General features: G+C 43.2%; 2 protein-coding genes across 6 annotated transcripts in view; both read right to left on the bottom strand.

Moving 5' to 3' along the window:
- Nucleotides 1–20,258, bottom strand: part of pfas (phosphoribosylformylglycinamidine synthase) — a 37,367-nt gene extending 17,109 nt beyond the window's left edge. The window contains exons 1-12 of one of the 2 annotated variants that reach the window (XM_084067565.1): nucleotides 20,164–20,258; nucleotides 15,573–15,695; nucleotides 12,800–12,935; nucleotides 7,129–7,234; nucleotides 4,930–5,128; nucleotides 2,518–2,623; nucleotides 2,254–2,394; nucleotides 2,029–2,153; nucleotides 1,777–1,905; nucleotides 1,076–1,213; nucleotides 195–323; nucleotides 11–84 (exon numbers count right to left, since the gene is read on the bottom strand). In XM_084067565.1, the coding sequence (XP_083923691.1) occupies nucleotides 11–84; nucleotides 195–323; nucleotides 1,076–1,213; nucleotides 1,777–1,905; nucleotides 2,029–2,153; nucleotides 2,254–2,394; nucleotides 2,518–2,623; nucleotides 4,930–5,128; nucleotides 7,129–7,234; nucleotides 12,800–12,935; nucleotides 15,573–15,693 (1,404 nt within the window). In that variant the 5' untranslated portion in view covers nucleotides 15,694–15,695; nucleotides 20,164–20,258. The remainder of the gene's footprint in view (nucleotides 1–10; nucleotides 85–194; nucleotides 324–1,075; nucleotides 1,214–1,776; nucleotides 1,906–2,028; nucleotides 2,154–2,253; nucleotides 2,395–2,517; nucleotides 2,624–4,929; nucleotides 5,129–7,128; nucleotides 7,235–12,799; nucleotides 12,936–15,572; nucleotides 15,696–20,163) is intronic. The other variant, XM_084067566.1, reaches the window with a different exon arrangement.
- Nucleotides 20,259–21,329: 1,071 nt separating this feature from the next.
- The window catches only part of LOC311052036 (importin-13-like), a gene marked incomplete at its 3' end in the record, with an annotated part of 58,835 nt that continues 54,581 nt past the window's right edge, over nucleotides 21,330–25,583 (bottom strand). For 2 of the 4 annotated variants that reach the window (XM_084066815.1, XM_084066816.1), the window contains exons 19-23: nucleotides 25,424–25,490; nucleotides 25,195–25,253; nucleotides 24,927–25,016; nucleotides 24,591–24,772; nucleotides 21,330–23,723 (exon numbers count right to left, since the gene is read on the bottom strand). In XM_084066815.1, the coding sequence (XP_083922941.1) occupies nucleotides 23,627–23,723; nucleotides 24,591–24,772; nucleotides 24,927–25,016; nucleotides 25,195–25,253; nucleotides 25,424–25,490 (495 nt within the window). Of the gene's footprint in view, nucleotides 23,724–24,586; nucleotides 24,773–24,926; nucleotides 25,017–25,194; nucleotides 25,254–25,423; nucleotides 25,491–25,583 lie in introns of those variants that run through there. The other 2 variants (XM_084066817.1, XR_014601458.1) reach the window with 2 other exon arrangements.

Here is a 25,583-nt window from a genome sequence, read left to right as displayed (position 1 = left end):
GTGCCCGTACTTGTATAGAAGAGGCCGCTCCTCCTCCCACACCGATCCTGTACACCGGCCCTCCGATCTTTACCACCTCCATTTCTGACGAGCACAATGAATGAGCAGAGGAATATATTGAATTCAATAACAAACACAATACAAACTACACCACTTATAATGGATTGAACTTCTTTCGACGTGCTTCACGTTACCTGCCTGTGCCTCTTCCTTCTTAACGTGTGCGTCTTCAATGGAACCCAGGCCACCGCTGAACATGATTGGTTTAATCCACTCTCGCCTCTCTCCGTTAGCCATTCGCATGCCAAAAGATCGTGCGAAGCCTTGAGCGGAGAGAGGAAAGAAAGTTGATTCATCAGGTTGTCTGTCTGTGTACTATATACGTATATGTACTGTATGTATGTATGTCACTCTGTCCGTATATCACTCTGGCCACAATCACTCACTACACTGTGTCATCCTCCTAATGCAGTGGTTTTCAACCCTTTTCACATCAAGGTCCATTATTTATTCGGCATTTGAGCCGCGGACCACCATTTGATGAGATTTAGACTCTCAGACCCAAGACTTAGAATACTGTTGTCGTTGGATACGATTTTGTCCACAATTCCATGCTATATTGATGTTGGTAACATAGGAGACAAAACAAGCAAACGTTGATCAAAGTAACAATTCTTTAATTAAGTAATGCAGATGTTTAACAATAATTTAACTCTTGAGAGTGTAAAATGAAACCAAATGGACCCGTAAGGGTCCATTTGGTTTCATTTTACACTCTCAAGAGTTAAAGCTCTATAAGGGTCAATTTGGTTACCAACTCTCCATCATTTAGCTGGGGACCACCTGGAACCCCCTCAAGAACCACTGGTGGTCCCCAGACCACTGGCTGAGAACCACTGTCCTAATACAAACACAAGGCCATGAAACCTTACATCTGAGATACAGTATGGTACAATTGAGGTCTGAGGTCATCTGGCAATGAGCCACAAGACTCAACTATGCACGCCCCCCTAGGTTGCTCTGGTTTTATATACTGCAACAATGTATACTGTAACCTGATTTGTTATAGGTTTACCTGAGAGGACAGGCTCTCCAAATTTGTTGCCATAGTCTGAAGCTCCATTACTGGCCTCGATGGCCACCTGCAGAGGCGGGGCGAAGCTGGGCGGGTACTCCCAGCCCTCCCCTTCACACTCCCATGGCAGACTGTAGCCTGGCAAACGAGAAAGAGGTGTGGAAAAAGTGAAAATGGTCTGAAATTAAGATTCAAACAAGGTTAGTTCATGTACCCCTAGTTGGCTCTAGGGGTGTTGGAAAAAATCGATTCGAATACGAATCGCGATTCTCATGTTGGACGATTCAGAATCGATTTAAAAAAAAAAAAAAAAATCGATTTTCAAAAAAAAAAGAAAAAACTTTTTTTTTTTTTTTTTTTTTTTGGGAGGATCTTGGATTTACCTTTGTGTGTTTACATTATTATCAGTTGATAAAACCTATGTTTTGAATCAAGAATCGTTTAGAATCGAGAATCGTTTTGAATCGAATCGGAAAAAATCGCACTTGAATCGAAAAAAATCCAAAAAAAAATCGGAAAAAATCGATTTTGAATCGAGAATCGTTTATTTTGAAAAAATCGATAAAAATCGGAATCGTGACCCCAAGAATCGGAATCGAATCGATTCTTGAGATAGCAGACGATTCACAGCCCTACTTGGCTCAATGTTTTCACAGAAAGAGAAGGGAGGCATGGCGTCTTTCAAGCTTCATTAGAATAACCTGGTATGTGTAGGTTGCCAAAGCAGTAGCCTGCGGTGCCAGCGATGACATGACCTCCCTGTCCGGCACTCTGTACGTCTCTGATCCGACCCCCGGTCCCTGTGGTTGCCCCACTGAATGGGGCTACGCCTAGAGGTCATGGGATGAGGGGAAAAAAATAACCATGGGGATTCATAGGGAAAAGTGTACAGTACACGTTAACTGTGTGTGTGTGTGTGTGTGTGTGTGTGTGTGTGTGTGTGTGCTGCTGACCGGTGGGGAAATTGTGCGTCTCAGCAGTGAAGATGACGTGTCTTAGTGAGTGTCGTGTCTCGTAACAGCTAGCCTTGGATGGATCTCGAGGGTAAACGCACTTGACCTCCAACCCTTTGATACCACTTTAACACACAAGCATTCAAGATTGGAATATTAAAACACAGAGAACAGCAGCATCTGTATCAATTTTCTTTAGGCTGGCTGGCCCAGATTGTACACTACCTGCTGTTGTCACAGAATTTGATGACGTTGTTTGGGTTGCTATGGTGCTGAGTGTCCATTATGAGGCTGAAAAGAGTCTCCTTCTGCTCCTGTCCATCAATCACCATGCGACCTCGGAAGAACCAGTGACGGCTGTGTTCACTAGGAACGGAATGGGAATGGAAAAATAAACTACTGGCCACTGCAAGTAGAGTGCAGGCAATCACCAGGGAACACACTTTACAATAGCTTCACTGATAATCTTCTGGTAACTAAAGGACCCACCTGTTGGACTGAGCCAAGTCAAAACACTCAACGCTGGTGGGGTTCCTATTCACTCTCTGGAACAATGATGTGTAATAGTCCAGATCCCAAGAGTCGAAAGCCAGGCCTGCAATAGACACACACCATGTACAAACGTTGCTTTGTATTTCTTCAACATTAAAAGGATAATTCACTTTCAAACATGTTTTTTTGTCTACTTCGGTGTTTGTGAGCACCCAGGCTCAGACAGTTTTTAAGTTGCTTTATTCAGTATTTATATATTTGATATTCAGTTAATCAGACACGCCCCATTCCTATACAAACCCATTGTAACTTATTTCAACCATGATTCATCCATCAAAAAGACCCATTCTTGGTTCTGGTGACTGATATTTTCCTTCTTTTCTTTTATTTAATCGTTTTCATTTCCCCCAAAAATGATAAAGGCCAATATCAGTATCAATATCAGTCACCAGAACCAATGACAGGTTAATCAAACGTGGTTATAATGGGAGTTTTAAGTTACAATGGGTTTGTATAGGAAGGGGGCGTTTCTGATCAAATGAATAGCAAATATCTAAATACTGAATGAAGGAACTTAAACATTGGGAGGCTCAAACAAGCCTGAGTAGACGTTAAAATGACCCCAAACGTGTTTGAAAGTGAAATAACCCTTTAAGCCCAATTTATACACAGCTGCATGATGGCGTCACATGGCGAAAATAACCGACTTACAACACAGACTTGCGACACCCGCTGTGTGACGGGAGTTTAAATTAGGCTTTAGAAAGGCTGGAGGGATACAACATCCAACATGCCCAAGATATGAGGATCAGCAGCACCATGATTTAGAATATAAAAGATAGAACAGCAACTGGTCTTAATTAATCTACACACACACAAGCAACACAGTAATATGAAATCCAGTAAAAAATGGCAATCTGTGAAATTCAATGTAATGCAATTCAAACGCATACAAACAAATGAATTTCAGTGAGGAACAAAGCATGGCACATATTCTGCATGCTATCACTGGAACAGAAACGGCAGAACAACTTGGGAATTTCCGCTGTACTCATCGCTCTGCTAAGACTGCCAATAAGCAAAAAGCCTTTTGCTGCAACGCACTTTGATCTGTGCACCTTCACTACAGCTACCGAAACCCCCAGGGCCCATTTTAATAACATCTTCAATTCAACACTTGAATATGGAAACACTTCAAATTATGTAATACCCACGGCCACTTTGAGAAAATAATTAATATTCACTATGTAGGGCAGAGCCAAGCAGATAGACCATGGATATTATGAATACAGTCAACACTATTTGATTACATGTGCACTCAGCTTGTACCCTTGTCCTATAGGCCATGAATAATCTGTCTATGATGTTTCCTGTGTCTACTAAATATCCAAAATCAGCCAGAGTGGTTCATGCATGTTAGGGCACTCCTTGGAACATGACTGACGTGTATATTTACAATTATAAATTATCAATGGTTAATGTATGTGGATAGTCAGCATACACATGTAAATAGATCACATGAATTAAATGTTACATTTACAACTACTGCTGTCCAACAGCATTTCACAAATTCAACTATTCTTTTCTTGAAGTTGAAATCTTCAGATTATAAATCGCCCGTACGATTTTCAGAATCACAGTTATGAACGAAAATGCAACCTGAATACTACATTTTATCAGGAGACAGATCTCTTTGGGACATGACATTCAATTTTGAAACACATGCACCCTATAATAAACCATATATTATGGTTTTGGGGGTTTCTCTATCCTGTATCTCTCATTAGAGACATGCGTATGAACACGCACACACACAAAAAATCCACATCACACACACACACACACACACACACACACACACACACACACACACACACACACACACACGTGCAAGATAATCAGCAACACCATCCCTATCCTGTGACTTCAGCCAGCAATAGCATAGTAATAATGTTATGCATCATGTGACAGACTGGTCTGGTCACTACCCGCACGCCTTTCCCTCTTCAACTCAATGTACTCACTGATAGCAGCAGGACAGGACCACGAAGAAAGAGAGAATCATGAGAAGAAACACAGGATCAGACTGATAAGAAATAGCCAATATGGGCAACATTTTAGTCAGGCATTTTAATACAGTATACAAGAATAAAAATCCACACACCAGTATTGCTGCTCCCAAATGCAACACTACTTCGTACGAAGTAGAGTTGCATTTGGGAGCAGCAATACTGGTGTGCGGACTTTTATTCTTATATACTGTTTTATTTATATACTGTTTTTTATCCAGCACCCAGCCAAGTAGGTCTGGGATGTGCATGTCATTTAGCTGTTTATCAGCTTCTCTCTCATCTGGCATTTTAATACAGACATCAAGAAATAGAGCAAGTTTAAACAGCCTTTCATTACCAAGATCATCATTTGCCGTCTCCAAGGCAACTCGGCCCTTCCCCAGAATGTCCACTTCAAAGACCTCTTGTGGTTTGGATTCCACGGTGAATGAGCTTATGGGATGCAGGTAGATGCACTCTGTCATACTGTCGTACAGGCAATCAATCAGCTTGTCTACGTCTCCATTGACCTCCTTCACATTCCCTCCATCCTGTGGCTGCAGGAGACAAGGGGATTTCATCAGAAACACACACTTCATTTGCAAAATACAATTAATCAAGGCTGTCCCTGACTTTTGTAAGTTGACTGTAAGCAAGTATACATTTTCGACTAAGGGGGAGTTCAGGTCAATGCATCCAAGTACAGTACATGGTACAGTACCTGCTAGTCTATGAATGTTTCCACATGAATGCTGGCTAACCAGCCTGAACCGAAATACAGTTTAAAAACAGCCATGGCAACTCCTCCAACTGTAACCAGGATAGAAGGAGAGCGATGACTCATTCTAGCATTATTTGCAAGGTAGCTCCTGTGTTGCGTTATTAATAGAGCTTTCTTTTGTTTTTGTAAATACTGATGATAATTGCTCAGTCCTTTTCCTCTGTAATATTCCCAAAGTTATGAGAAATATTCATGGCCTCCCCCCAATTATCTGTGTGAGAGACAAGCTGCAATCAATGGCACAGTTTGTCTCGTATCCACTCCTAAATCGTTCACCTTGAATTGTGTTCTTTACTGAAGTAACTACTGAACTTTACTGAACTATAGAGCTTGGGGGGGTCTGGCGTTACGTCTGATGTGTGTCAGGCTGCTATGTGTGGACAGAAGACACAAGATGGTACATACATTCAGTTCTTCAACAGCCTATCTTTTTTGGATAATGTCATGTTTAAAAAAATACATGGATTAATTAATAATGGGGATGACTATTTTTTGGATAAACTGCACTACCTGGCAGTGTTGATTTCGTCGACTAAAAATGTTCGTCGACCACCTTTTTTCACTGACCTATGATGACTAAAACTAAGACTAAATATATTGACAATTTCGTCAACAAATAAAAACTAGACTAAAATGTTAATGAGGGACAAGAGGAGAAGAGATCCAGTAGAACTAAAATACAAATTTTATGTTTGGTTGCGCTCTGAAAATAGCCGATCTACAAGCTCACAACGCGTCGCAGCGCGACGCGTTGTGAGCTTGTAGATCGGCTATTTTCAGAGCGCAACCAAGTGTAAAAACAGCCATTACGACGCCATCAAAGCACCGCCAAAATACATTTAAGTCGACTAAATCAACTGTAGATTTAGTCGACTATAATCTTATGATATTTAGTCGGCTAAAACTAGACAAAAACTAAAACATTTCAGATGACTAAAATATGACTAAAACTAAATGGAATTTTATTCAAAGGACTATGACTAAAGGCCTTTGCAGACAGGATGCGATTTTCCGCACAGAAAAAAAGAATTTAAATGAACACATGGTTCTCAATGACCTCATGCACACCCCGTGCGGCGATGCGTTTTTTTTTTTTCAATCGAACCCAGTTCGATTCGTGCGTTTTTTCGCATGCGGTAAAAACTGATTGACTAGTCGCACCCTGTGTGCAAAGGCCTTAAAACCAGTCAAAATCAACACTGCTACTTGGCTTGGTTATGCATGAAGGTGCTCTACAACTGAACCCTCCCCCGATCTCTTTAGCTTTGTCTCTGATACTTTAGGTTAGGGGCTCATTGTGGTCTGGAAGTTATGCACAGGACTATGGGACCACTAAGATTTTACAGCTAAGTGACAACATCTGACAAAAATCTAATCAATAAAAGACAAATAATCTGATAGTCGCCAAGCGCTAAATACACAAGATTATGATTTCACAGCAATAGTGCCATAACTGGAATTAAGCTGAGAGCACATAAACAGCACCATTAGATGTGGGCAGATGGGACACTCAGTCAGTCAATGAGATGCGGTGCATTGAAGTGCAAAACAGTACAGTAGAGTACAGTAATGTACATTATGAAAAGAGCATAGAGAATCCCATTAAGACCTGAGGCCGATTCTACAAATGCCTTCTAAAATCAATAGTTCTCACACTTTCGTTTTTTTAATGGATTAATAGAAACACTAGACATGATGGAAGAAAGAAACAGGAGGTGAGCGTTTAAAATATGGAATGAATAACTTCAGTGCTTGTGTGTGGGTGTGTTCTCAGACCTTAATGAGAAGCCTTCGGGAGAGCTCAACTCGTGTGACGTTACTGAGGCCAGTGCTGTGGCAGATGGACACGGCGTTAGTGGACCATGCAGTAGAGAAGTTCAGTCTGCAATAGAACACAGCAAAGATCCCAGTCATACGTAGGAATTTATATTCTTAAAGCAAAAATGGGTGTATCAGTAACTTAAAACGAGAGTTATGCATATAACTAAGGTTCTACGAATTCCGGATGACCGCCAGAGGCAGTGTTTTCAACACCTGGATATTCATCGCGCGCTCGCGCATAGGTCGAATATTAATACCAACAAAGTCACTCGTGACCTGTGTACACGCACGCCACCTATATAGGTGCGGTGCACACAGCGATCATCCTCATGAAATCTTTTCGTCGAGAACGAGATTCCGAGTGACAGTCAACTCTGGCGGTCATCCGGAATTCGTAGAACCTTAGTTATATGCATAACTCTCGTTCTACTTCATTCCTTCTGACCGCCAGAGGCAGTGTTTTCAACACATGGATGACTAATACCAACATAGTCACGAGGAACCTGCCCTTACCTGACCATCAGTTGCAGGTTGAAGAGGCCGACAGCACCGCCATCGCCATGGGATGAGGGGCGGCCACATTCACCCTATAGAAGCGGGCAAACGTGCAGGAGGAAGCCCACGCTGCTGCAGCACATATGTCAGCCAGTGGGACACCCTTCAATGCAGCCCAGGAGGTGAACATGCTCCTGGTCGAATGACATCTCACAGGAGGAACAGGCAAACCCTTGTGTTCGTAGGCCTGCAGAATGGCATCAACAATCCAGTGAGAAAGTCGTTGTTTGGACAGAGCACACCCTTTCCTGTGCCCTCCATAACAGAGAAACAGTGCGTCCGACTTCCGAAACACAGAAGTCACGTCCACATACTGCCTCAGGGCCCGGATGGGGGACACAGCAACCCACCATCAGGATGCGATCCCTCTGCCCCTGGCTGTGGGGCATAAGCCGTCAATCCGACAGGCTGGTTGATATGGAAGGCTGACAGCCTTTTTGGAATAAAGGAGGGGTTGGGCCACATAGTAACCCCAGACCCATCCGAAGTCCACCTCAAACAGTCCCTAGCGACAGACAGGGCTTGGAGTTCCCCCACTCGCTTGGCAGATGTAATGGCGAGGAGGAAGGCGGTTCGAACGGCGGAGAACACAGGGCTTCCAGGAACGTAGGCAAGTCCCACGAGGGCACCCGAGTGACATGCGGGGGGTGTAATCTAAGAGCTCCCTTCAGATAGCGACTCACCAAAAGGATGAGATCCCACAGTACGACCGTCCACCAGCCCATGCTGAGCCGAAATGGTGGCAACATACACCCTCATTGTAGAGGCTGAGAGCCCCTTATCCAACAATGACTGGATCCACATGTTGACCCTCACACCAACTACGGAACAATTTCCATCTGTTAGAGTACAGCGATCTAGTGGAGGGTGCACGAGCGTTGAGCAATGTATGGACAACCGCCTGATCGCAGGAGTTCAGCAGTGAACCCGGCCTCTCAGGGGCCAAACATGAAGCTGGAGACGATCTGGCTGGGGATGCCAAATGCAGCCCCCTACTTGCGACAGGAGATTCGGTCTCGACGGGAGAGGCCAAGGTGCTCCGTTGAGAAGCCGTCGAATCATGGGAAACCATATCCTCCCCGGCCAGTATGGCCGGCGCAACGAAAGGAGTCCCAGGGGCACAATTGCGGATGCCGCAATCAATGTGCCCAGCAGACGAAGGAGCAGGCCGTATGTCAGCCTTGTACTCCCCCGTACACGAGCGACAAGGCCCACAATGTCGTCCACTCTCCGCGGGGAGAGGCTGGCCCGCATTGAAACTGAGTTGAGGGCGATGCCGATGAACACAGTGGTTTGACTGGGAGCCAGAGAGCTCTCTTGGCGAGATTCACGTGAGCCCCAGCTGAGCGGCATGGCCCAGAAGGGTGGACGTATCGCTGAGTGCCTGCTCTTGGTTCGAAGCACATACCAGCCAATCGTCTAAATACGGGAGGATCCGCATGCCTCTGCCTTGCAGCGGAGCAAGCGGAGCAAGCGCCGCCGCTACGCATCTGGTGAAGATCCGGGGGGCGAGAGAGAGCCCGAATGGGAGCACCCGGAACTGATAAGCCCGCCCCTTGAAAGCAAAGCGGAGAAACTGTCTGTGGTGCGGTGCTATTGGCACATGAAAATAAGCATCTTTCAGGTCGATGCTTGGGAACCAATCGTTCTTTGACACAGCCTGGACAACACTGTGCGCAGCATTCGGAAACGAAAAACGTTCAGGTACTGATTCAACTACCTGAGGTCGAGGATCGGCCGAAGGCTGCCGTCCTTCTTCGGAATAAGGAAATAAATGGAGTAGAACCCTCTTAGCTGGGCTGAACCAGGTACTCCCGGCTGAGGGCTTGAGACCTCAGCGGGTCGTCGACCACTGTCATCCGTACCCCTGTGAAACTTCGGGGCCGACGTCTGAATTGAATACTGTAACCCTTGGACAGCGTTGCCACCACCCAAGGGTCTGAAGTCAAGGCTTCCCAGCGGCTGAGATGTTGTGGGGTGAACCGGCTGGGGCCCGGGTCGGGAGAGTCACCTCCGACTCCGGTGGAGACCGGCCTTGGCCCTGGGATCTGACCAACATTGCTGAAGCTCCTTGATTAAGTCCTCAGACGGCGGCACACTGAAAGAGGACTGCTGAGCGTGCCTGAAGAAGGCATTAGGAGGGGGGGCCTCCCCCGGGGGGGCATCCAGTCCAAGCCGTGACAAGGCCAGCTGAACGGCCACTCTAGCTGCATTGAGCCCAGGCACATGAGCATCTGCTCCAGACCCCTGAGAGCCTGTCCCTGAGCGTGTGGGGGACCCGCCCGCTTCCTCCAGGTCCTCATGCTCTGCCGTTACGGACGCAAACTGGGAGTCCGAGGCTGCAATAGACATGTTGATCAGCAACATCGACAGTATCATGGCCATAGTTCCCATCTCTGCCCTGGCGTGGAGGTGCCGGGGCCACAGCATCGGTGCGGGGAGCACCAGGCTGCAGGTTGAGAAGAAGAGCCTTAATTTGAGCAAACTCAGAGGTCAATGTGTCCACTTTGCGAGACAACGGATCATCCTCCTGACGTCTCCTCTTGGCGCCTGAGGTCTCAGTACATAGGCGCTGGCGCTTAGAACGACCCCCTACAGGGCTCAAGACCGGCATTCCTGAGGGAGGCACTTCGGTGTCCTCCTCAGTCACAGCCAACCTCTCTTCCCTCTCAGCGAAAGACATTATACTGCAATTAGTGCAAGCGTCCTCCGTCAAGGCTTGCCTCAGATGCCCAATGCCAAGACAGTGTGGGCATAGGTCATGGCCATCTTCTGATCCCAGAACAGCCGAGCACGTGTTACAGACGGCGTACATTGCCAGCACCAAGCAGCAGCGGAGGAGACACCTCCCAATGCTAATTGCTAGCGGTATAATAATAGTGGGCCGCGCACCGCGGTCCCTCAAAAGCGGCAGAGCGAGACACACTCCCAACGCTAATCCTTATTATTCTTTTATTTTTATTGTTGTCCAGCGACCAGCAGCAGCGGAGCGCGACACACTCCCAATGCTTGCGGTATATCAAAGCGGCAGGGCGAGAAACACCCTCAACGCTAATCCCCCTTTTTCCTTTTCCTTCCTTTTCCAGCGACCAGCAGCAGCGGAGCGAGAGACACCCCCAATGCTAACTTTTATTTGTTTATTTCTGTAAACACAGTCCAAACATGCACTCACCGTCGCCAATGTACAGCTATGGCTCCACGTTATCCGTGTCAGGACAAACAGCAACGGTGGAGCGGGGAAGCTCACGCTGCTATTGTTGTTAGCTTCAGCGCTAGCAAGCTAGCTCCATTCACCGCTGCAGGGCTGCTCCTATACGCGTCCTTTCTTTTTCTTTGTCCTTTTTTTTTTTTTTTTCTCTTTCTTTTCGGTTCCTTCCGATGCCCCTATGAACGGGGTAATCCAATATATAAAGCAGGCTGCGCAGCCTCTGGAGGACGAAACCGTAGTCCGGAGCCCCAACCGTGTTGGTTGCGAGGCTCCACGCGCAGCTGCAGTAGTTAATCGACCTACGCTCCGGAGGCGAAAAGATGAAAGAGGATGATCGCTGTGTGCACCACACCTATATAGGTGGCGTGCGTGTACACAGGTCACGAGTGACTTTGTTGGTATTAATATTCGACCTATGCGCGAGCGCGCAATGAATATCCAGGTGTTGAAAACACTGCCTCTGGCGGTCAGAAGGAATGAAGTAGAACATTTGATATTCTTCCAGGGTGTTCCACAAGCACGGGCTATCCATCTGATGGCCCGTGCTTGTGGAACACCCTGGAAGAATAACAGTAAGGAGATGCAGCTAACAAAAAATCGGGAGTTAAAAGGTAACCATTAACAACTGGTTACCTTTTAACTCCCGATTTTTTGTTAGCTGCATCTCCTTACTGATTGTCCTATGTCAGTAGCTTTAAATTCAATAGAGCTACTTCATAAAAATTAAAGTTCAACTGTTACTCACTGCTTGTTTGCGTACACATGCGCCTGTCAGACACCCAACGTTTTACTTCACATTAAATATGGATAGTGTAAAACAGATTATAGGCAACAAACGACCTGTCTTAACAAGCTACCTAATCATTAATCAAGCTATACTTTTTTTGGCAACTAACTCTGTTGATAGACACATAATACATATATTGTTAATCCATCCCCGTCATTTATAATGTCTTTATTGAGTCAATGTGTACAGGCAAAGTATAGAAATCATATAGCTAGCTACTACGCTACTACTGTTTTTGCTTTTAACTATACGTATTACGATAGGCAAGCTGTTCACAACCCTTACGGCTCCATTACATTTGTACACTCTCAAAGTTGAATCGACACTGAGATTTTACAGTGTACGGTACATTACCACAAACAAACCATAAACAGTGGAGACAGGAGGGACGACCTTGTACATTCTGGTTTACTAGATCGTCAGTGCATTCACTGTTGAAGGAACACAGCAACATTTCTACAAATTATCCCCTTTGATCTACTTACCCAGTCAGACAAGAAGATCTATATACCACTTTCACGTCTGAGAGCTGTATCGATCGTTCTAGTCTGACTCTGAGTATGTAGATCTAAAGGCAGAATTAGCAGAAATGCTGGCGTGTTCCTTGAAACTGCTAGGGCAGGGGTCTTCAACGTTTTTTTCAGGCCAAGGACCCCCTAGCTGAGAGAGAGATGAAGCAGGGACCCCCTCTATATTGTATAAAATTGTGTTTCAGATTAAACTTCTTTATTTTTTTTTAACTTGGTCTGCTCTTTTTTCCATCTACACCTATACCTCTTTGCCAAAAATAGCCGATCTACAAGCTCACAACGCCTCGCGCTGCGGCGTTTTGGCTTAAGTTCCCTTCAGAAAAGGGATGCTAGGGTTCAAGTGGTTAATGTAAAAAATAAATATCCAATCACACCAAGATTTCACGGCCCCCCTGTAGTAACTCTGAGGACCCCCTGTTGAAGACTCCTGGCTGCACTAGGGTACACCCAGCGGTATACTGAATAGAATATTCAGAAACACAAGTGGAAAAAAATGGAGTGTCTAGACTTTTTTTCAGTGTCAGTGTGTTTGCGTGTGTGTGGTACCTGGGTCCAATCTCCACCAGCCTCTCCCCAGCGCTCGCTGTCAGGTATGGTTTGTCAGACAGCGGCTCTGTCTGCATGGGAGGACGGAGGAGCCAGAGGAGGACCTCCCTCTGCTCTGTAGACAGACTCTCACATCCTGCACAGTGGTAGAGAAACAAGACCATTAACCCATTAAGACCTGAGGCGATTCTTTAAAAAAAATCTAAATCATAACAGTTTTTGGAAAAAGAAAAAAAAAAAAATGTTTTCAAGATTTTTCAAAAATAGCAGATCTACAAGCTCATAGCGCGGCACTCGGTGCCGCGCTATGAGCTTGTATATCTGCTATTTTTGAATAGCCAAAGACATCTAAAGTGACACAGATGCGTTCCAGGTATCAATGGGTTAATGCACAGCACAATCCTCAGCGTTAATGGAGCCGAGAGCGTGAAAACATTAGGATCAACACAGAGATCTCATTTTACACTCTTTATGATTAAATGAATACTTAGGATTTTACTGTTTAGTGCTGGCGGAGGATGATAATATTATTTGTGTGAAAAGCACTTTTTTTAAAAACATGGTTTCCAAAACTAAAAGTCAATACACATTGCACTCATGAAACAAAAGCATGAATGCACCATTATAAAAATGATATCAGAAAAGAGGTCATGCGGAGATTAAGAAAAGATGGGTTTGGTGGAGAGCAAAGAGTTGTGGGAGAGTTTGATATGTCGTCTCTTCCCCCACCTCTTCAGGAAACACCACCCTTCCTCTTCGCCCTGCCTACTTGTTAACTGGTTGTACGAGCTCTTGTTTTATTGGATCTTGTTTAGTCGATTATTTGTTTTAGTTCTTGCTCATTTGATTTTCCTATTTGTCTTATCTGTTTAAAGAGGTGGTGCCATGTTTTTGCACTTTTTCTGTTTTTCATGTGTCTATGAGGTTGATAGAACTTCATTAAGGCCCCCGCTGGTGGTTTTATGGTGTTTCATGTCTTCTCTGACTATTTGGAGTTTTTTCCTGGAGGCTGAAACCTTGACAGTCAAACGTGCCAATCCAAAAACAGGGGCATAGTGACATCACAGAGCCCCCAAAAAACATACCCTCCCCCTCATTATCATAACACAACAGGTGTGGGCATGAGGAGGAGGAGGGACTAGGACAGGTGGGTGGTGCTAAGGTGGTGGAGGAGGTGCTAAGGTGAGAACCAGGCATACTTAATGAACTGGAGGCGTGTCCACATAAAAACATTTTTTTTAACAATTTCTGTACACTTTTTTTTTTGGAAAAAAATCCTTACATAATAATAATACCTTATGATCAGGTTTTAGGGTTGAAAAATATCATGGCACTCCATCTTTAAGAAAGTAGGTAGCTGATATATTGTTCTTTTACCTTAGCGCTAGGTATGCTCTTAGTTGCTTGTTTTAGAAGAGAATGCACTTAGGACTTACGGGTGATTAGTAGTTTCGTTCCCTACCTATGTTGAATGCACTTATTGTAAGTAGCTTTGGATAAAAGCGTCTGCTAAATGACTGTAATGTAATGTAATGTAATGTAATGTAATGTCTCTGTTGGGTGGAAACCTCATAGTATGTCCAAAACTGTTACTTTTCAGGATTCAAATTCAGAAATAGCAAACGTAGCAGATCTGCAAGCCGGCAGCGTTTCGAGCTTGTGGACCTGCTACTTTTGATGCTTTTGTGTGACGCTGTAGTATGACCAAGTAAGGCATTCATTTACAGAAAAACACAAAAAAATGGTAATATGGAGAAAAGAGGTTTCTGCTCGACAGCAACGATTACATATACCGTAATTTCCGGACTATAAGCCGCTTCTTTTTTCCCATGCTTTGAACCCTGCGCAGTGGCGTCAGTTCAGCAAAAGCTAGGGTATGGCAGCATGCATGAGGTCACCCGCGCGCAAATTTTTTGTGCGGTTCTGGGCGGGTTGGGTTCGTTTTTTTCCAGTTTTTGGTTACTTTATTTCGGTTTTAGGGTTAGGATTCGGGTTAGGTTAGGGTTAAGTTATTTAATTCTTATTTTTGCCTGATTTTCCCGATTTATTATCAAAAAAGTACTTTTTTTCTCCCCTGGAGCCAGGGTATGGCAGCTGCAATAGCCTGCCATACCCAATTGACGCCCCTGACCCTGCGGCCTATACAACGGTGCGGCTAATCTATGGATTTTTACAGCTAACGGCCACTAGGGGACCTTCTAAATCTATGGATTTTACACCTGCGGCTTATTAGTCCAGTGCAGCTTGTATATGTACACATTTGTTTTTTTCCCTAAATTTGGCTGGTGCGGCTTATATTCAGGTGCGCCTTATAGTCCGGAAATTACAGTATATATATATATAACACATCCACCGCCAAAGGGGAGAATTCTCCCCTTTTCAGTCAATGGTGTTTACCGCCAAAGGGGAGAATTCTCCCCTTTTAATTATTTTTTTTTATTTTGTTTTTGAATTCCTAAAATGTTTCTCTAATTTTTGAGTATAACATTTGTGTCGTTATTCTCAACGAATTAGGAGATATAAAATGTTTTATTTTTTCAAATCCATTCGCTTCAATGTTAAAAAATAAACGGACAAATAATTCACATTTTTTCTATAAAAAAATGATTAAAAACCCTGGCAGTGGGTGAATAAATTATGAATAAACTCCGGCAGTGTTAAAGTCAATCCTCAAACCTGCGTGCAGTCAAAGTGTGTATTTATTACAACGGTGCATTGATCCAGCTCCTCCATGTCAACTAAAAAGTGTCACATTGTAGGTGAACCTACTCACCAGTCAGCTCTACGTTGTAACACTGCTCCGTGGTGATGGACAGCTGGGGGTACAGCTGAGCTGCCCGCTGTAAGGCCCGCCCCCTCACAGGCTCCCTGCTGTACAATCTCACCACAGGCATGACTGATAGAGAGCAGAGATACAGACAACTATTAGAATAAAAAAGTAGGGATGGGTGTTATGGACAAAATCAAATCTATGGGTTTTTGACCAAATACAGACCTGAAGGCATCAGTGTCATTTTTTTGATTTGAGCTAAAAAGCATTGTTTTACACTTAGGCTATTGAATCTGCTATTTTTTTTAAATTGTGAAAAAAACAATTGAAAAAATGTGAAAAATTGTGAATGTGTGCAAATATTTGAATGCATGAACAACATGAGCATTTTTAACTCAAATCTTTGCTTCTGTAGGTCCCTGGAACCAAATAGTTTGAGATGGGTGTCGTCGGCCAAATACATATCATTTTGTAGGTGCTTGACATGAAAAAGTTTGAGCACCACTGATATAGAAACAAACAGAAGACATTTAGAACACATTTGTAGAATCGGCTTCAGGTCTTAATGGGTTAAATATTCAACCAAAAAAAAAAGATTAATAGCAGATCTACCAGCTCACAATGCGTCACGATGCGATGCACTGTGAGCTTGTAGATCGGCTATAAAAATGTATTTTAAAAAGTATACAAATATAGCACAAGCGATTAAAACCAGGAAAAGGCAATACATATGCCATACAAATGAAATGACGATATCCCAAATTCCAGACGCTATCTAGACTCGTATCACAATATCAATATAATATACAATATATTGCCCAGCCCAAATGAAAAGATCTGAGGACCTTTCATGATATTACTTTCCAATTTATTTGCCAGCTGAGGCAGAGAGCATTGGAGAGGCAGTGGAATGAGAAGGGTGCAGCAAGAAGGCAGCTTGTAGATCTGCTACTACTGATGCTTTTTTGTGACACTGTAGTATGATCAAGTTGGGCATTCATTTACAAAAAAACACAAAGGTTATTTTTTTTGTGATCACATTCCCATTGAGACCTGAAGCCGATTCTACATGTCTCCTAAATCTCAACATTATTCTGAAAAATATATGTTTCTATATCAGCGGTGCTCAATCTTTTTCATGTCAAAGACCCCCAAAATTATATGTGTTTGGCCGCAGACCCCCATCAAAATATGTTGTTCCAGGGACCCCCAGAAGCAAAGATTTGAGTTCAAAATGTTCGCTTTAAAAATATATATATTCAAAGATTTGCACACATTTTCAAGATTTTTCAAAAATAGCAGATCTACAAGCTCATAGCGCGGCACTCGGTGCCGCGCTATGAGCTTGTATATCTGCTATTTTTGAATAGCCAAAGTGTAAAATAATGCTTTTTTGCTCAAATCTAAAAATGACACAGTTCCAGGTCTTAATGGGTTAAAAAACACAAAAAGTGAAAATATGGAGATGGTTTCTGCCCGACAGCAACAAATTATTACACATCAAATTATAATGGAACGGGGGCGTATAGCACATATAGGCATCAGCCTGACAGCGAGTCGCAGGTTCGATTCCCGAGCCCGACAACCTTTGCTGCGTGTCACTCCCTGTCTCCTGTCTATCTCAACTGTACTATGCAAAAGATCTTTATATATATATATATAAAATAGAACTTCTTGACTTTGGCCTTGATTTTTTACAAGCTCACGTAGATCTGCTATTACTTGCGAATGCTCCCCGCAGAATAGGGATACTAGGGCCAAAATGGTTAACACCTGTCTAACTATACAAACAGCAACCCATTTAGGCTAATGATTAAGTCAATCAGTGGCCAGACTGGCCAGTGGCCACGTATCAGTATTGTTGATAAACAATGAGCTAGTGATCTCACAAATGGTCACTATGGTGATTGCGTGCTAACTTCCAATCCAGGTTGAGTGCACCAATCATATAGCAAGCATTCAACAACATTGTCTAAAAGCCTGGGGTTATATCTAGGTTGTTACAAGCACTTGAGAAGTCACTGAGAGTGTGTCTGTCTGTCTGTCTGTCTGTCTGGCCTCAAAGAGATCTTAGTACAGCAGTTGACCTTCAGACCACAAAGTGATAAACTAGAAATATGTGTGGATGATGGACACAGGCATCTAAGGAAGTAAAGTTACTTTCATATGAGTTATTTGGCTGAGGTTACACCAAATACAACTTCATTTATGCACCTTATTTGTGTTATAAAGTATTTAAAAAATCCATCTTTAAAGGAGGAGTTCACCCAAAAAATGACTTATTTTCTATCAATTGCACACCCTGAACCCTTTAATCCATGGATTCTTTTTTGTTTTTGTCGCATTCCTAAGCTAATAATTTGATTCCCGTCTCCTACCGGCTAATGTATCCGGTAGGAGACACAAAGTAGATTATTTGTGTCTCCTACCGGAAATACACACGGTCATCAAATTATTGTCTTAGGAATGCCACAAAAACTAAAATAAATCCATGAAATCAAGGCTTCATGGGGTGTGTAATTGATAGAAAAGAAGTAATTTTTTGGGTGAACTCCTCCTTTAATGTTATCTAAACAACATAAAAATGTTAATGTATACAAAACAAAATGCCTGTTCATATGATTTAGAAAATAGCGTTTGTTACATTGGTTGGTATCTATACAAAACGTACATACAAGCCAAGTGTACTTTATTTTTGCTATTTTTGACCCATTTACTATTATTTATTTTGTCCATGAAGTAGAAGAGTTCATACTATATAGTAGTTCATTCTATTGCCCCCATGCATACCAGGGACCACTGGGTCATCCTGATTGTGTGCTTGTTGCCTCACAAGGCACACACACACACCGCACGGGTCAATTATAGCTATCAGCAGATTTGTGTTATTGGTTAACAACACACATAATGCACACACTCAACTGACTCAATAGGCTAGCTTGGCTTTGATGACCAATGCTTGGCATCAGTGTTGCCAAGTCTGCTTATTGTAAACGACTTTGGGCTTGATTTTCTGTAAAGTAGATTGTAAATATTGGTAGTTGCTTGTTGGGGCCTGTTTCTGAAGTGAAGTTGATTATTTGTGCTTGCTGTTTGTTGTTGTTTAAACCAGTGGTTCTCAAACATTTTCATGTCAAGGACCCCCAAATTAATATATATTTGCCTGCGGAGACCCGGACCCCCCCCATCTAAAAGGATTTTGTGCCAGGGATCCTCTTACAAGATTGGTGTTGTTGTTACATTTTGTTCAAAACATCCCTTTTAAAACATTAAGTTTGTTTCAAGATTCTTTTTGAAAATTGCAGATTTACAAGCTCACAAGTGAGCTTGTAAATCTGCAATTTTCAAATGATGTTTGATCTGGCTCAAATGGTAAAATTGGTCGCTTCTTTTGGGGGTGACAGGACAGGTGGGCACCAAAACCATCTGGGCACATGTGGGCTAGACGAGTGGGCAGTGGGCACTTAGGGGTGGAGATAACTGGGCACCTGGAGATGTGGGCACCAGGACAACTGGGCACCAAAACCATCTGGGCACTAGGGGCATATGGGCACCTGGATTCGCGTCCATCACAAGTGTTTTTTTACTTTACATAGCATGCTGCTTTGTTGTTGGTAAGTGATATTTAACCCACTGTTCTTTAAACCCCCAAACATAACACAACAATGAGGTCAAGAGTACAATATAAGAGTTTATTTGCCAGAATAGTACTGAGGTCAAAACTCAAAAGTACATAAGAGTTTCAGTGTACAATATAAGAGTGTATTTGCCAAAATAGAAGTACTGTTAAACAGCACACTATACAATGCATAGTAGTACAAATATAGTAGCCTACTGTAAAAAAAATAGATACAAAATGAGTAGCCTATAGTAGCCTAAAATAACTGAACTAAAATAAATTGCTGGACTGAATGCTAGCTCTGGTCCATAGCGTTAGAAGGAGTTCTCGCTATGGATCAGAGCTAACTGAATGCTAGGATAGAGAAAACATAGACTGTACACAATTAAATGATAGGAAAAAAAAATACATTAAAAAATGCAGGTGCCCACTCGTCCAGGTGCCCAGTTATCTCCACCCCTATGTGCCCACATGTCCCTAGTGCCCAGTTGTCCAGGTGCCCACTCGTCCAGGTGGCCAGTCATCCCAAAAACATGGTGCCCAGATATCCATAGTGCCCACCTGTCTTATATTCCTTTGGAGCTTGTTTCACTCACAACATCTGGCAACACTGCTTAGCATCTGACATAGCAGTCAGAGAACAGAGGGAACTTAAGTAGCCCAAATGTCTTCCTGACATACTATCTGCAACAACTCCTTTAGTTCTTACAGTGATCAATAGAAACATGCTACGTTTAGATACAGTAACATGCGGCAGCCATTAGCCTATATAGCTACGATTTGTATAAACAAAGTTGGATTGTTTTCACGCGTTGTTCTTGTGTCTGTGATGGATGCGTGCAAAGCAAAGTTGGCTACAATGTAAAACTTTAGCAACAATGTAGCGAGCTAGTATTGGACGATAAACATGAGGTAATGGTTTTAAAAGTAACTTCAGAGTAATGCAGGAACATGATGCTGAAAAAAACAACTCACCCAGTTTACAGAAGTGAAGTTATGAATGGAGTTCTGATGGTTTGCAGGCAGCGTTTCCCTGTTGACTGACAGATCCTCACTCAGTAGAACCCACGTGTGAGCACAAGGATGGATGTGTGCGCAACTGCGCATGCGTGTGTAACCCCCCCCCCCCCCATATTTTTTTGTTCTCAAGTTTAATTGGACGATTATGCAGTAGTGGTGTAACCAAGTACATGTACTCAAGTACTGTACTTAAGTACAATTTTGAGGTACTTTTACTTTACTGGAGTATTTACATTTTTTATAATTTTACTTCTAGGCTACTCCACTACATCTCAGAGTCAAATATTGTACTTTTACTCCACCACAATTATATGAAAACTTTAGTTACTAGTTACTTTGCAGACTTGGATTATTATTACAAAACACACTAACCACTTCAGTCCTATATATATTTTGGTCATTTGAAAAGAAGCAGATCTACAAGCTCACAATGCGTCGCAATGCAATGCATTGTGAGCTTGTAGATCGGCTATTTTCAAAAGACTCTTTATACATTTTGAACTTGTGAAATGGGACATTCTGCACAATGAGTACTTTTACCTTTGGTACTACTGTAAGTATATTTTGATGCCGATATTTTTATACATTTACTCAAGTACATTTTGAATACGGGACTTTTAACAGAGAGTGTAACAGAGAGTACATCTAAGGATAAGGATAATTCCTTTAACAGGTCCGTTCATGAAAGTCCTTGCGGTCTTGTTTCCAATCTACATTGCAGTATTGATCCATCACTGCTCTGTCTTCTGTATCCAACTATTCAAATAAATTGGGCTAGTTGTGCCGAGAGTGGTTACATGGCCCTAACCCTATGGGTACAAACAGACATGTCCGTTCGCGACGGAACGAACGGCCGGAAGTCCCATCCACTCCCATGTTATAAAAAAAACGGAAACGAAACGCGTCCGTCTTTCCGTTTTTTATTTTAACATGGGAGTGGATGGGACTTCCGGCCGTTCGTTCCGTCGCGAACGGAGATGTCTATTTGTACCCTAACCGCACGCGGAAGCCACTAGTCGGAGTGGCGAGATGTCGGCATGGAAGACGGTTACCCCGAGGGTATGCCATTTACTGCCAACACGTTGAATAGACATAATAATCAACTCCCACGCACAAAGAGCTGCAGTCTTAGATATATTTAATAAATTAAAGCAAGGTACAAAAAAGAAACAATATACATTTCGTATCTCTCTCTCCCCTCCTCCATACCCTCTACGCAAGAGTGACATAACATTTCCCACAGTTTTCATGAGACTGCCCATATAGTCAAACCTAGGATCGATTTTATGAACCTTCCAACAATTATATCAATTAAAATTCTGACAAAACAGAGGACAGCCAATTCTAGAGCTGCATGTTGTCTCGAGTTTCAACATAAAACAAATCCATTCTACAGTGTTACAACACTCTGTGAATTTCTCTACACCCTGCACCCCCAGCCCCACAAAACACATATACATGCTACATGTCTGCAGGTACCTTGGATATGCCAGAAGGATTAGAACTGAGATAGCAGTCAGAGACCACAATGCACATTATTGAGGCCAAGTGTTCACCAAAATGTCTGCTGGTTTAGTACACACGGTATAGCTGGAACTAAGCTGCTTGCAGTCACATCAATGTATCAACGTCTTTTCTACAATATGGAGGGTTGCAGACCACAGATGATTCGTTTTTACTTTGGTTCCTGTTCAACTTTCCTTTCTATTTACATTGTTGTTGTTGCCGTTGTTTTCACATTACCGTCTAATCCTTCCCGGCCCTCTCCAAGGCAGTCACCCAGACGAGTGAAAGGGATTCAGGCAGCTTGTTCACAAGCGTCCGTTAAGAGCAGTAGGTGTGCATTTTGACATATCGTAAAACCTATGGATAGATTAGTCTAGTCACTGGTGGTTACTGGTCGGTCATTCCAGATGACGGGGAAGCTTTGTGGGCGAAAAAGGTGGGTGTGAATGAATGCTAGTGATATACTGGGCATGCCCGGTCAGTCCTCTTGAACAAAACGAGGAGTCTATGAACTTATGAAGAGTGGTGGAATTGAAATGGATGGCGGGGGGCCTCCTTTTACAAATACAGGAGGAAGTGATGCACGTGTAGGTCCAATATAAGTGCACTGAACAAGTGGCAAACAATCTGTGCGCACAAAACCATTCATACATGTACAGGTATGTACACACACACACACACACACACACACACACAAATCCTCCCAAACACACACAGAAGTGTTCCCTAATATGCACAAAAAGTGTTTATGTTAATATGCACAACTCAATTAATAATCTCCTATTATTACAGTGACTATACAGTCCGAAGTCAGGACTACTTAATTCCTCTGATCACTCAATTCCCTTCTGTCCATCTTGCCCCCCCCCCCCCCCCCCCCACTTTGTTTACCCTCTCCCTGCCTTCTCACTTCAACACCTCCCAAAGCAGCACTGTTTTCCTCAAGGGACCAATACATGAAGTCCACATTCTACATCCAGGGGGTGACTACTATGACTGTGTGGTATATACATGAGGTACAGCCCCATATATATATAGATATAAAGGCTGGGTAGGAGAGCAGACGGACTGACTGCCTGCCTATAGCCCATGCTCTGAAGTGGTCTTCCATTTTGTGTTCACTTTGTAGACAGCTGCCCCACAAAAGGCAAATCTAAAAGAATAAATAAAAACGAGTTCACGTGACGTAATTTGGCAAATGCAAGGAGCAAGGGGGTGGGGCATGATATGGTGTATGGTATGTATAGATGTTTGTGTCTGCAGAGTACCCTCCTGTCATTCATCCTTTCTTCACATTAGCAGCTGCAGGAACGACAACCCCCATGTTTCTATATATGCATACATATACAGTACATTTATATATTTCATCTGAATAAATAAGAGATCAACTAGCTATGTACGGTACGAAAACCCATTTCAGAAGAATGCTAAACACCAGGAAACAGCCAAAGAGCCACAGAAGATCTAGAAAAGGCAGAAAGAGAGAGAGAAAAAAAAAAGAAGGAAACGAGGCATGAACAGAGAGCATGCTGGGAGTTCCGCTCGGGGGCTCTTCAACACAAAAAAAAATGATTTAAGATACTCAAAAGTGAGAGATAGAGGGAGAAACAGAAAATGGAAAGAACGGAGGAATGAAAGAAAGAAAGAAAAAAATGAAGTAAGCAGAGCATAGAGAGAAGCCTCCCTAAATCAACTGTGGAGCTGATAGCACTCTTCATCCGTTCATCCAATGGCAGGCTTGTACTGGAATGGTTCCATCTCTGGTGTTGTGGCGAGGGGGCAGCTATTGTTACAATCGTGAAAATGAAATGTTCGCCGTTGGGGTTTCGTGGGAAACTGTGTTGTTGGGGCATCCAGCCGTTTTGCACTGAGAGCAGAGGTCACGATAAGGTCAAAGTTCAAGGGTCAGGTTTCAGTATTCAGCTGCGTACTCTGTGCCGTGGAGCCCTCTGCACACAAGAGTAAACTCCTTTACTATGTCCTTCACTCTCCGTTTGTTTACTCGCTCTCTGTGGGATGTAGAGATAGAGACGGAACAAGGATGTCACATAGAATTGCTTGACGGGCCTGCAGCAAAGAACATGGGGTTGGCCAACTGAGATGAACTAATTGGCAGTGGTGGAAAAAGTAAGTAAGTAAAAGTCTGGAATTAAAAATTTACTTGAGTAAAAGTACAAGAGTATCGGTATATTTTGATACCAATACTTTTGTACTTTTACTCAAGTACATTTTTAATTCCTTACAGTACCAAAAGTAAAAGTACAAAAATGTTTGAAAATAGCACATCTACAAGTTCACAACGCGTCGCGATGCGACGTGTTGTGAGCTTGTAGATCGGCTATTTTCAAATAGCCTATGTATAAAATACCTCTAAAGTGGTTAATGTATGTTTTATAATATCATAATTTATATCTGCAAAGTAACTAGTAACTTAAGTTTTCAAATAATTGTAGTGGAGTTATTAGTTAGTACAATATTTGCCTTTGAGATGTAGTAAAAGTATTGAAAATTGGAAATACTCCAGTAAAGTAAAAATGCCTCAAAATTGAACTTAAGTACAGTACTTGAGTAAATGTACTTAGTTACTTTACACCACTGCTAATTAGCTACCAACCCTGTAATCAAGTGTAAACAGCATACTATGTGTAAATTGTAGAAGGTTAAAACCTGATGTTTACGTAGTTACACACAGATGTCACACACCGAAAGTAGCAGATCTACAAGCTCACGACGGGTCACACTGCGATGCGTTGTGAGCGTGCCTCGTAGACTGGCTATTTTCAGTGTGTGACGCCCGCGAACGACCAAGTATAACTCAGGCTTAAAATAGATACGACCCACGCACTTCACCACAATGACTACGCTGTGTGCACTACCTTAGTATCTGCTGTGAGAAGGTGTCTTTCTGTTCAGTGGTCAACCGCGTGGAGGGGAACCCTGGAGGCTGCAGTGCCTCCTTTAGCCACACGGAGAGCAGGGCAAAGCAGTGCTTGTTCAGGCTGAAGAGCACCTCTGCAAACTGGTCCATCAGACTCCTAGAGGCTCCTCCCCCAATCCCCTGGAGAGGGAAGAGAGTGAAGCAGACATTTTACATCGGGGACATGATGATTAGAGGGGAAGAACGGGGACAAGTGCATGGGAGGTATAAATACAGTGCGGCGTCGGTGAGATGAGTAGTGCCATGATACGAGTTATAACCCTTTGCTTTTCACCTCTAGCACTGCCTGCACCAACAGCTTGCCGTCTTCCTGCACCACCCTGGCCACCGGGGGCACATCTGAGCAGCGGGGCAGCAACTCCGTCTAAGGTATGACGCAAAGGGTACAATCAGCGTACAGCAGTCTTTAGCCTGATTTATACTTCATTATATAGTGTAATTAAGCAGAAATAATGTTACTGAATTTCAACTATCAAACAATATTGGCATAGCAGGTGTCATTTTGCCACGTGTGATGTGATAGAAAGATAGTGTATGCTCACAAAAAACAAGCATGTGGACTTCACTGTCGGCGCCTCAGGAAATTTGAGCGACAGGATTCCTAGAGACGGGAATATGGTGGGCAGCAATCAGTAGACATATTCCAAACGAATGAAGGGAAAATGTCAAACATTCATTTTTTAACTTGAGCTGCAATTAGGACGAGGTGCTGGTTTTAAAGGCATTGGGGAGCAACACAACGCGTCGTTTCAGTGTGAGTATAAAACTTACCGCAGTGGAACACTGCTTTCACGTCTAGAGTCTCAGACAAGTACAAATCGGGCTTCCTTTTGAGAGCCTAGAGGGCAGACAAAAACATGAAACAAAGTATGTTGTTGTTGCCCGAACCCATGGGGTGCTTCTCGCCCTCCCCGAAATAAATCCAACTCAT

Source organism: Gymnoscopelus microlampas (assembly GCF_963454915.1).
Source record: "Gymnoscopelus microlampas genome assembly, chromosome: 9".
Lineage (NCBI taxonomy): Eukaryota > Metazoa > Chordata > Actinopteri > Myctophiformes > Myctophidae > Gymnoscopelus > Gymnoscopelus microlampas.
Note: the sequence above shows the minus strand (reverse complement) of the source record. Positions and strands in the feature narration are given on the sequence as shown.